General features: G+C 52.0%; 1 protein-coding gene across 1 annotated transcript in view; it reads left to right on the top strand.

Annotated features, from left to right (window-relative positions):
- LHX1 (LIM homeobox 1) overlaps positions 1–12203 on the top strand; it is a 71115-nt gene that overhangs the window by 42320 nt on the left and 16592 nt on the right. Inside the window, exons 2-3 of the mRNA XM_076072469.1 lie at positions 10123–10346; positions 11250–11527. Of these exons, the coding sequence (XP_075928584.1) occupies positions 10123–10346; positions 11250–11527 (502 nt within the window). The remainder of the gene's footprint in view (positions 1–10122; positions 10347–11249; positions 11528–12203) is intronic.

The following is a 12203-nucleotide window of genomic DNA, read 5'->3' as shown; positions in this document are numbered from 1 at the left end:
TGGGCTGTGTAGTGGTAGGGGGTGGGGTGTTCGAGTAAAACCAAAAACGTCTTTGATGGACTCGACACGGCGATCTCGCCCGAGATGAACTCATTACGCATCAAAATTCATTTCGTCAATCGGACCACGAAACCAAATCGGACGTTTCTTTGAGGATTGTGGGAGGAAATTTTCGTTTAAAAAAAACTCCCAGATGAATGAGACACGCACAATGCACGCTTGCACGAGAGAGTCCGGGTTTTCAAATTAAGATGTGAGATATGCTGGTAAGTAATTGTAGACAGCGGTTTTATGCATGTAACATAATGTTAATAATACGGTAAGAATAATAATATCGGTAAGGTACAACACGAGCAAAGCAGGGCATACTATAGAATGTGTGCACACTATACGCGGGCGCGTGTGGGAGCCGTGGTGTAGTGGTTAGTGCGCTGTGCTACGAACCCGGCGACCTGGGTTCGATTCCTGCTCACAGCTAACACCAGTGACGATTCTTTTGGCGCTGTCATTCCTTCTTGAGCCCTTGGACTCCCGTTTCTCTGTTCTTTTCCCATCCGTTTCCTCCTCTTACTTCCCAATCTCTCTCTCCTCACTTCCCTCTCCTGTTCCATTTTCCCTTTTTCCCCATTCCGTGTGAACAAAAATTAACTTTCAGCATCATACAAAACCACCATTTCCTGAAGAACTGATTTGTGCGCATTTAGTCTTAAGGTCACCGTCAGTGAATGTGTGCATCCAACGGGCACCAGTGAGACACAGAGGCCATGAGATGGATAGGCTCGCTGGCCTATCTGTTTGCAATGAAGGGCCATTGCCTGAAACGTCACCTCTTGTTTACTTGTTTATTCATTATACAAGTATTGTTATTGATTACATGTGTTGAGATTCTATTGTTGTTGTTAATTGTGCTTGTGCACCACTGCCAACGCAGCAGCAACGTCACCAAAGCATGTGATCCAAATAAAAAAAAAACGCGTCACAATAGCAAAATAAAGGCGTCCGTCCACGTGGAGGTGCCATGGACAACATTACCGTCGTGTGTGCGCAGGGGCCTCGGTTCGTCTTGCGGGTTCGCCTGGTCGCCTGCGTGTCTGAGTTGACCGTCTGGTCGCCTGCGTGTCTGAGTTGACCGTCTGGTCGCCTGGGCGTCTGAGTTGATCGTCTGGTCACATGCGTGGCTGAGTTGCCTGCGTGGCTGAGTTGACCGTCTGGTCGCCTGCGCATCTGAGTTGACCGTCTGGTCGCCTGCGCATCTGAGTTGATCGTCTGGTCGCCTGCGCGTCTGAATTGATTGTCTGGTCGCCTGCGTGTCTGAGTTGACCGTCTGGTCGCCTGCGTGTCTGAGTTGACCGTCTGGTCGCCTGCGTGTCTGAGTTGACCGTCTGGTCGCCTGCGCGTCTGAGTTGATCGTCTGGTCACCTGCGTGTCTGAGTTGACCGTCTGGTCGCCTGCGTGTCTGAGTTGACCGTCTGGTCGCCTGCGTGTCTGAGTTGACCGTCTAGTCGCATGCGTTGATCCACGCCAGTCCCCGGGACCTAACCACGTCGTAGCATTTGCGTGACCTCCGACCTTTTCCAATCGGTCGTGCGACGCCCACGATATAGATTATAGAGACTAACAGCTCCTTGGACCCTTTCTGCTTCAATAAATAACACTGTCTATCATCTGGAATTGGCAAATGTAGCAGCAACACGCTGCACGCGCCGGATTGTTGATGATCGCGGAAAGCTGCATCGTGTATTAATCTGTCTGATGTGATCTGTCTGACGTCTGTCTGCTCATCTGCCAGTCTGTCTGCGAGTCCGTCTGTCTCTCCGTATCTGTGTCTGCCAGCGTGTCTATCCGTCTGGCTTGTCTGTCCGTCTGCCGCGTATTTGTCTGCGAGTCTCACTGCCTATCCGACTCTCTCATCTCTCTCCACGTGGAGCGGCCACCACCACCGCTCTCCACCATCTCCTCCCTCTCTCTCCCCCCTCCCCTCTCTCCCTACCCCCTCACCCTTACCCCCTATTCTCAAAAACTGCAGCCTTTCATACCGAGTGTGCGTTCTGTAGATGTGCGTTTGTGTGTTTACTGTGCTTGTGCGCTTCAACGGTGTGTGTGTGTGTGGTATCCTTAATGTGTGTGATTAGTGTGTTTGTTTATAAGTACTCGTGTTTAGTGTGCGTGCTCGGAGTGCGTGGTGTATGCATTGTGTGTGTGTGTGTGATGTGCAATGCGAGTAGTGTTTGTTCCAACTGTGTGCTTAAAAGTGCGTGCGTGCGCGTACGTGCGTATTGTGTTAAGTGGTGTGGGGGGCGGTAGCGGTTAGCGCGCTGCGCTACGAACCTAGCCACCTGAGTTCGATTCCCGCTCACGACCAACACCAGTGACGATTATTTAAACCGGTCATGGGCCTCCCCTAGGTCGGCTTGGCCTCAAATTAGTACCTGGTAGCGGTGTGTAGTAAACATCGCCACTAGGGAGATAAAGGCGGTCGGGCGGGATGCTGGCCACCCACCCCTTCATGTACCGTTCCGGCCTTCATATTTGTCCCCCAACAGCACTTTCCCCAACAGTCTGTTCAGCCTATACGGGGGTTCTTTGTGTTTGGTGCGTTAAGTGTGAGCGGTGGTGTAGCGGTTTGCGCGCCGTGCTACGAACCCTGGCCACCCGAGTTCGATTCCCGCTCGCGACAACAACTGCACCAGTGGCGATGCATCTGAACCGGTCCAAGGCCACTGCTAGGTTAACTCGGCCTCAAAATTGAGTAACTCGTGGGGGTGTGTAAGACATCGCCACTGGGGAGACAAGGGCTCTTCTTCTTCACAGATGTCCAGTAGAGGCGGTTTACAACAATCAAACAAGACAAAAAAAACCGATAGCAGTGCAAAGGATAGGATAGGTAAGCAAAGCAATGGTTAATACGACTTCCATAAAATATTTACTTGGTTTAACACGTAGGCTTTCGCGACCAATATTCACAATGAAAGGTGGTTGGGTTAGATCGCGTAAGGATCTAAAGTAAACTTACGCGATCTAACCCAAAAACCTTTATAATGAACAATATTTACTTATTTACCACGCGGTCGGCCAACGTCGCTTGCGAGTGCCACTCTCCCACGCGGCAACCGTGAGTCGAAGCGACCCGCACGCGATTCGCTCCTCGCGGCCACTTCGTATGGACGTCTTGCGGCCCTCTGTCGAGTCTCCAGTGGGAGGGAGGAGGGAGGGGGGAAGGGGGGAGGGAGGGGGGAGACGCGCCGACTCCACTCCACCTCCATCCGCGCCGACCCCACTCCACCTCCATCCGCGCCGACTCCACTCCACCTCCATCCGCGCCGACTCCACTCCACCTCCATCCGCGCCGACTCCACTCCACCTCCATCCGCGCCGACTCCACTCCACCTCCATCCGCGCCGACTCCACTCCACCTCCATCCGCGCCGACTCCACTCCACCTCCATCCGCGCCGACTCCACTCCACCTCCATCCGCGCCGACTCCACTCCACCTCCATCCGCGCCGACTCCACTCTACGTCCATCCGCGCGCTCCCTCCTGCAGCAGCAGCGGGGGCAGCGGGGGTAGCCACCGCCGCTGCCTCCCCCCCCCACCACCACCACCGACTTGTTTGTTTTGCGCAGCGTCCCCCGGTCTGACCCTAATTATCGCCTTGGGTCAGAGCGATAGAAAAACAATGTGTGAAGGTCGGGGTCACGACGGTGCGTGTGTGTGTTTGACAGTTGCGTGTGTGGCTGGTGCGTGTGTGTGTGTGTTTGACAGTTGTGTGTGTCTGTAGCTGTTGTGTGTGTTTGACAATTGTGTGTGTTGTGGTTGGTGTGTGTTTGACAGTTGTGTGTGTCTGTAGCTGTTGTGTGGGTTTGACAATTGTGTGTTTGTGGTTGGTGTGTGTTTGACAGTTGTGTGTGTCTGTAGCTGTTGTGTGTGTTTGACAATTGTGTGCGTGGCTGGTTTGTGTTTTACAGGTGTGTGTTTTGTGGTTGGTGTGTGTTTGACAATTGTGTGTTTGTGGTTGGTGTGTGTTTGACAGTTGTGTGTGTGTGTGGTTGGTGTGTGTGTGTTTGACAGTTGTGTGTGTGGTTGGTGTGTGTGTGTTTAACAATTGTGTAGTGTGTCCGTGTGTGTGTCAAATAAAGGCGCTTGGGAGTGGTGCTGGCCACCCACCCCCTCGTGTGCCACAGTGCCGGCATCCATAGGTGCTGCTCGCTAACAGCACTTGTCCCAACAGTCTATGCAGCCTATACGGGGGATCTTTGTCTTTATGTGAGTGTACGAGTCAGTGTGTGATTGTAAGTGTGTATCTGAGTCAGTGTGTTATTGTGAGTGTGTATGTGAGTCAGTGTGTGATTGTGGCACGGCTAACATCAGTGGCGAGTGGTATCTGAACCGGTGCTAGGCCCGCTGTGTTGATTACGTTTTAAATGAATAACTGGTACGAGATATCGTATATACTGTTAATATCGTTGTTAACTCATCAGGTATGGGGAGACAAAGGCGGCCGGGCGAGGTTCTGAACGCAATCGCAAATCCCGTGCGCCGCTCCGGCTATGAAAGACATCACTCACTGGCGTTAATAGGTGCTCGCTAATTGTTACCCGCGAGCGAGTGAGTGAGCAACCGAGTGCGAGACTCGGGTCAATCAGTCGGCGAGTGAATGCGTCGGTAAGTCGCCGTGTCAATGTGTGTGAGCGAGCGAGCGAGTAAATGAAGGACTCACGGAGTGAGGGGGGAGGGAACCGGTGAGCGAGCGAGCGAGTGGCACGCGTTCAATGCAGTGAACGGCAAAAATTCGAGCTCTGCCGGATGAGTAAGGAGTCGAGTGATGTAAAATCTCGGTGATGTTCAGCGGAGATGAAATTCGGTGCAAATAATGAAAATTGTGCCGGTAGTCCCCCGCAAACCACAGCTCCCCCCCCCCCACCTCCAGACAATTGATTGTTTTAGTTTATTCCATTGTGAACGAAAATAATGTATCTCGTGGTGGGGGTGATGTTAAGGATACGGTTGTCCAGGCGAAAGCAGTACAGCAAGGAGACTAAATCGCCATCTGTTTCCATCTGTACGTGGGATGGAGATGCTGGTGAATAATAATCAAAACAAATCGTCATTGTTAATTGGTTTGAAAACAAATAAAAACACCTTACAAATAAAACCATCTTACAAATACATCACTAAAACAACCCAGCGTGGCATCGGCAGGACCCCCTCCTGACAACGAGCCATACAAAAAAAACTATAAAACTAAATATACATTCTAGATTTGAAGCTTTCGTGACTGCAAGGATCCATACTCTTTGGTTCTATTCGGTAAAGTCACGTAGGTTAAAAAAATAAAATAGCAAAAAAAATCACGACGTTTCGGCCACAACGCAAGCGGCCTTCATCAGGTGAAGGGACTGGCCTGTCCAGAGGACAGCGTTGGACAGGCCAGTCCCTTCACCTGATGAAGGCCGCTTGTGTTGTGGCCGAAACGTCGTGATTTTTTTTTATTTTTACCTACGTGACTTTACCGAATAGAACCAAAGAGTATAAATATATATATTTTTAAATTTTAGCAGGTAAAGCCCACCGAGCTATGTAGCTCTTTGTCAGAAGCGACCTGGGCCGTACGCAATATCCACGTGGCTCATCGCCACGTGGAAATAGCATTGCGTTCCCATGGTCTTCAACGCGTGGACGTTGGTTCTAAATGTGGAGGGAGAAGAAAAAAAATCCACGCGACCATGGGGAGAGAGAGAGACACCGCCGCAAGCACCAAATATTACGGGCGTTAAGGTCGAGCCCACGACCTCCTGTATACCTGGCGTGGAAGTTAACATCTCGCCAGTACAACATCATGCATATGGATGACATTGGAAGGGGCAGCTCCCAATCCACAACTCGTGGTGTCCAACGGTCGAATACGATTGGAGTCCTGCACTGTACACACACACACATATATATAAAAACATTTCGAGGCAGCGCAAATTTGACATCCGATTATTCCATCGCAAAAACCAACATCGCAGAATGATCGAATTACAGCTCCACGGGGTTGACCCTCTTCGAACCTTGACCCACGACGCTCGGTGGGTCAAAGTAAGTCGGCGTTGGAGAAAAAAGATCCCCCGAAGACGAAGAACGTTCAACCACTTTTTATTTTTGGGGTGGTTTCGTTTTTTTTTACGGCGGCGGCTACGTTTTTGGTTTTTGACCGCGAGTGCGACGCTAAAGCCGACACAAAGCTGCCGGAGCCTCCGGTGTCAGCAACGCTGCAACGAGCGGTCGCGGGATGGGGCTGGCAACCCCCCCCCCCTCCCACCCTTATAATGTAAAGCTACGGCGCTGCCACAGTTAATACATATTATATTGATAATTATTAATGATTCGTTTTGATAGGCTGTGTGTAACGATGGGTTGGCGACGTGGATTTAAAAAAAAATAATCATGATATACAGATGATTTTTTTTTGTTTTGCTGAAATAAACGTCATACAACCTTTACATTTTTAAAAAAAATTTCGTTACATTTATTATTTTAGTATCGCGTCATATGACGCGCAATTATAATAGTTAACAATAATAATGATCATCTATGCAACGAGTTTCCTGGCTGGTTGCCGGCTGGGATCCTCTTGACTACCACCACCATCATCATCCCAACAACGATAACTATGTTTAACACGTAGTTGGGCGTTCTCGACCAATATCATCATCCATAATACGGCGGGGGGGGGGGGGGGGGGTTGGGTTAAATCGCGTAAATATATAAATGTGTCGTTAAACCCGCCACCACCCGACACAGCCAATTAGTAAGGTTTGTCACGTAAACAAACATGCCAATTCGTTACTGGTACAGCAACACCGCAACACCGGTATTGCTGTGCTAGCAACGAATTGGCACGTTCTGTGCACGTGACAAACCTTTACCAATTGTCTCTGTCGGGTGGCGGCAGGTTTAACGACACATTTGTATTTAAAGCGATCTAACACCAAAAAAAAACTTGCATTGTGGGTAATATTGATCGCGACGGCCTACACGTGAAACAAACAACGCCTTCTCTAAATAATTACATGATTAAGGTGCTAACTCGCCAAGCGGGTAACTGCAGGGTAAATGTTTATTGCCTTTTGTTATACGAACTGCATCGACCGCGTTTGTCTCCAACATACAAAGAACAAAGGTAAATGTTTTGTTTTATTCCATCGACCGATTGACTCTTCATGACCAATATTATTGACTCTTTATGACCAATTTATTGAACAGAGATTAACGACCTGTAGACGTAGAGACGATTAAACGGAGTTCTGCGTGTACTGCATATACTGTGCAATATCCCAGCAATACCTTATCGTTTTGCTTTTCACACACGTTATTTTACTTAGTGACACTCTGCGGTTCGTTAAGGGGTTTGTATGGTTACTTAAATAGCCACTGTTGGCATAGCTATACTGCTACTGAATTCATCATATGGCCAATTTATTGACGAAAACCTGATCATCAGAAAAAAAAACACGTGTTCCCATGTAATTGTGGAGTGTCCAACTCCTATTGTTCCACGACGTCTCTCGAGTAACCTCTCTATTTACGCGCTAAGAAGAAGGGCCATTGCTCGAAACGTCGCCTATTTACTTTTTTTTAAGGCCACGCACAGTGCTGCTGCTGCTGCTGTTGTTGTTATTGACGAGTGCGTGGAGTGAATTTGTTGATGTCAATTGTTCTTGTGTACCCACTGCCAACGCAGCAGCAGCAGCAGCATCGCCACAGTAATCTACTCACATGTTCTGTTTGCACGTAATTGTTGCCCGACAATAGCGCGTACATAATGATGATGCTGTTTCATACCACTTCGTTCGTGTTCGGTTGAGTGGAGGGAATTGGTGAGACGGGCGAATGGATGGCGAGTTTAAGGAGCGCGTGTGTGAGTTTGTGCCAGTGTGCGTGTTCGCGCGCCGTAGTTTCATTAAGTTGTCAAAATAGTTGTGTCGACCAACGCTCGTGCGCGTGTGTATCTCTTTCTTCGTGAGTACCCGGTGCGGTGTAGTAAACATCGCCACAAGGGAGACAAAGGCGGCCGGGCGTGGTGCGGGCCACCCACCCCTCTCGCGTGCCCTGCGGCCTTCATTGGTGCTACAATACTTGCCCCAACAGTCTGTTCAGGCTATACGGGGGGAGCTTTGTCTTTGTTTTGGGGAGCGGTGGCCCAGCGGTTAGCGCACTGCGCTCCGAACCCGGCGACCCGAGTTCGATTCCCGCTCACAGCCACCAACACCAATGACGATTATCTGAACCGACCCAGTGCCTCTCCCCTAGGTTGACTCAGCCTCAAATGAGTACGGTGTGTTAAAAACACGAGCCCTGGGGGATACAAATGCGGCCGGGCGTGGTGCTGGCCAAATCACCTCCCCCTCCCCCGCCGCAGCCTCGTGTGCCGTGCCGGCCTTCGTAAGTGCTACTCGCTAACAGCACTTGGCCCAACAGTCTGTGAAGGATTATACGGGGGACCTTTGTCTTTGCGACCCCCAACGTCCTCCTCTTAGCCCCGCCTCTCTAATTATGTGGCCCCGCCCCTCCTTGATTTATCAGCCCCTCCCCTCGATCCCTATAGCCCCGCAGTTTCCGGTGGGGCAGACGCCGATAATCGAATCGTGTTACACACAGAGATGACCCTCCACCTACACACTGACGAATGACGACAACAACAACAACAAAGACATTGCTCCGACACATTCGTCAACAACGCGGTGGCTAAGAGATGTTAACTCTCTCGCCTGTGACACAGGAGGTTCGTGGGTTCGATCCAGACCTTGACGCATGCTCTATATTTGGAGTTTTGCGTGTTCTCCCCGTGGTCGCGTGGTTTTTCCTCCGAGTCTTCCGGTTTTTCAACTCAACATTGAGAAAGATGCGTTTTAAGAGTATTTGTCTGCTGTATAATAATTTCAACATGATAAGCCACTTCCTTGAGCTACCATATGTGGCCAGGTCGCTTCTGAAAATGGGCTACATAGCTCAGTGGGCCTTACCTGCTCAAATAATAATAGTTTAACAACGCTGCCGCTTTAAACTGACAAATACATGACAACATAGGTGACGTGGGTTTTCTTCATAGCACGTAAAATGTGCGAGGGATAAGGGTCCTTGCCCGAAACGTCCCTTATTACATATTCATTTTTAAGTAAGGCCACGCGGACCTATTATATTCTTGCGTGTCAGGAGGAATCTGATGAGCTATTAAGCTCTCTTTCCACAGATGTCCAGTAGACAGCATCAGGAGTCTGCTGCTGCTGCTCGCCATGATGAGATAGCTTCAGCAGATAGACAGAGACAGAGAGAGAGTTTGCGTCGTTGTGCCGTTCCTCCTCCTCCGTTGAAGCAGCACAGACCGCAGTGGCTATTTTACTCTGTGATCCATATATTGTTGTTATTGACGAACTTTTTAAAAAAAAATCTTATTGTATTTTTGTACAGCTAAGGCGCCCCCTATATAATAAAAGCTTCGATGGCAAGGGTCGTGCAAAAGGGCCGAGGACTCATGGCGAGGAGGTGATGGGTCACAAAGGGCTATAGGGGAGGGATGGGACGGAGTGGGGGAGGCGAGGGCAGGGATGAGAATGGGCGATGGAGAAAGAGGTGACCCTTGAGAGAGGAACGACGGGAGGACGACTCTGCACCACTGCCAAAGCAGCCACAGCAGCGGCAGCAGAATCAGACGTGGCAGCAGCAATCCGTCGACAACACAACTGACCCTGCACAAACGAGACCGTCTTCATATCTTGAGTACTCTCATGACCCTTGGGCTACACCCATTTCAAACCTTTTAAAACAGTCTCAGTCTGCCTCAGCAGCAGACCACGCTTTCCCACCTGATGATGGACGCTTGCGTTGCGCCCGAAACGTCGTGATTTTTTCATTTTTATTTTATTTTCCACCTACGTGACTTTACCGAAAGAACCAAAGAGTATGGATTCCTGCAGCAGTCACGAAAGCTTCAAATCGAGATTACTCCACGGGAGGTGACACAAAACAAGCTGAACCTTGGAACTGTCTCTCTGCCCCCCCCCCCCCTTTTCCTCAATTCGCTGCCCCTTACCCCACCCCCTCCTCCTTAACCCCCTCCCCCCACCCCTCCTTACCCCACAGGAGGTTCGGAACGAAATGCGCCGGCTGCCTGCAGGGCATCTCGCCGAGCGACCTGGTGCGGCGAGCCCGCGGCTCCGTCTTCCACCTCAACTGCTTCACGTGCCTCGTGTGCCGCAAGCAGCTGTCCACGGGCGAGGAGCTCTACGTGCTCGACGAGAGCAAGTTCGTGTGCAAGGAGGACTACCTGAGTAGTAGCGGACTCAAGGACACGGGCGCGAACTCGGGTGAGAGGCCGGCGGGGTGGCGGCAGCGGCGGCACGCTAGGCAAAGCAGTCGCGGTTGGCGCGCTGCACTTCGAACCCGAGTTCGATGGCCGCCCACGGCCACCGACGGCAGCGGCAATTGTCTAAACCGGTGCTGCTGGGCCTCCCCTAGATCGACTCGGCCTAAAACGGGTACCCGGCGCGGTGTTTGAACATCGCCACTTGGGAGGCAAAGGCGGCCGGGCGTGGTAGCTGGCCACCCACGCCCTCGTGTGCCGTGCCGGCCTTCGTAGGCGCTCGCTAACAGCACTTTGCCCCAAGAGTCCGTGAAGGCTATGCGGGGGATCTTTGTCTTTGGTGGCGGCAGGGGATGGTGAGTGCAGGGAAGGAGAGGCGCGCCGTTGTGGCGGTTCGCATATCGGTGGTTGGAGGTCGTGGCGGAGATGTTGGTCACAATGAAGATCACTTTTGACAACGGTAGTCGCCGTTGTGGTCGTTGTGGTGGTGCGTGGGTGTTTGTGTCTGTCTGTGAGTTTGTCACACGACGTGCATGCCGTCGTGCGTACTGTGTAGGTCATTGTGTGTAGATGGGAGTGTTCGTGGTGGTTTGTGGTGGTTGTGGCGGTGGCTGTCAGCGAGCAGCACCTACGAAGGCCGGCACGGCACAGCAAGAGGGGGTGTGTGGTCAGCGCCACGCCCGGCCGCCTTTGTCACCCAAAGCGCTGATCTCTACAGGCCGCACCACCCACGCACTAATTTACCACCGAGTCGACCTAGGGGAGAGGCGCGGAGCCAGTTACAAAAATTTCGCCACCGTGCACGCTGGGGGAGGGCGGGGGGGTGGGGGGTGTCCGTCACTCAGCGCGGCGCTCACCGCTGCGCCACCGCTCCATTTCTCCCCCCTCCCCTCCCTCCGCCACACAGTGACCACGTGCAGCGACCGCAGCATGTCGCCCGACCTGCAGGAGCAGGGCGTCGACGAGGCGAAGGAGGGGGACCAGTCGGCGTCGTCCGACAAGGAGGCGGGCGCCGGCGAGGCGGAGGAGCAGAGCCTCGGCGCCAAGCGGCGCGGCCCCCGCACCACCATCAAGGCCAAGCAGCTGGAGACCCTCAAGGCGGCGTTCGCGGCCACCCCGAAGCCCACGCGGCACATCCGCGAGCAGCTGGCGCAGGAGACCGGCCTCAACATGCGCGTCATACAGGTAGCCTGCTGCTGCTGCTACCTCCTGCTGCTGCTAGAGATTGTGTCTCAACATGTGCGTCATACAGGTAGCCTGCTGCTGCTACCTCCTGCTGCTGCTGCTAGAGATTGTCTCAACATGTGCGTCATACAGGTAGCCTGCTGCTACCTCCTGCTGCTGCTAGAGATTGTGTCTCAACATGCGTGTCATACCGGTAGCCTGCTCCTCCTGCTGCTGCTACTAGAGATTGCGTCTCAACATGCGCGTCATACAGGTAGCCTGCTGCTACCTCCTGCTACTGCTAGAGATTGCGTCTCAACATGTGCGTCATACAGGTAGCCTGCTGCTACCTCCTGCTACTGCTAGAGATTGCGTCTCAACATGCGCGCCATACAGGTAGCCTGCTGCTACCTCCTGCTGCTGCTAGAGATTGCGTCTCAACATGTGCGTCATACAGGTAGCCTGCTGCTACCTCCTGCTGCTGCTAGAGATTGTCTCAACATGTGCGTCATATAGGTAGCCTGCTCCTGCTCCTCCTGCTGCTGCTAGAGATTGCGTCTCAACATGTGCGTCATACAGGTAGCCTGCTGCTCCTCCTGCTGCTGCTAGAGATTGTCTCAACATGTGCGTCATACAGGTAGCCTGCTGCTACCTCCTGCTGCTGCTAGAGATTGTCTCAACATGCACGTCATACAGG

Source organism: Petromyzon marinus, chromosome 38 (genome assembly GCF_048934315.1).
Source record: "Petromyzon marinus isolate PM22_M1 ecotype Great Lakes invasive population chromosome 38, UKy_Petmar_22M1.pri1.0, whole genome shotgun sequence".
NCBI classification, from domain to species: Eukaryota; Metazoa; Chordata; class Hyperoartia; order Petromyzontiformes; family Petromyzontidae; genus Petromyzon; species Petromyzon marinus.
This window is presented reverse-complemented; position numbering and strand designations above follow the sequence as displayed.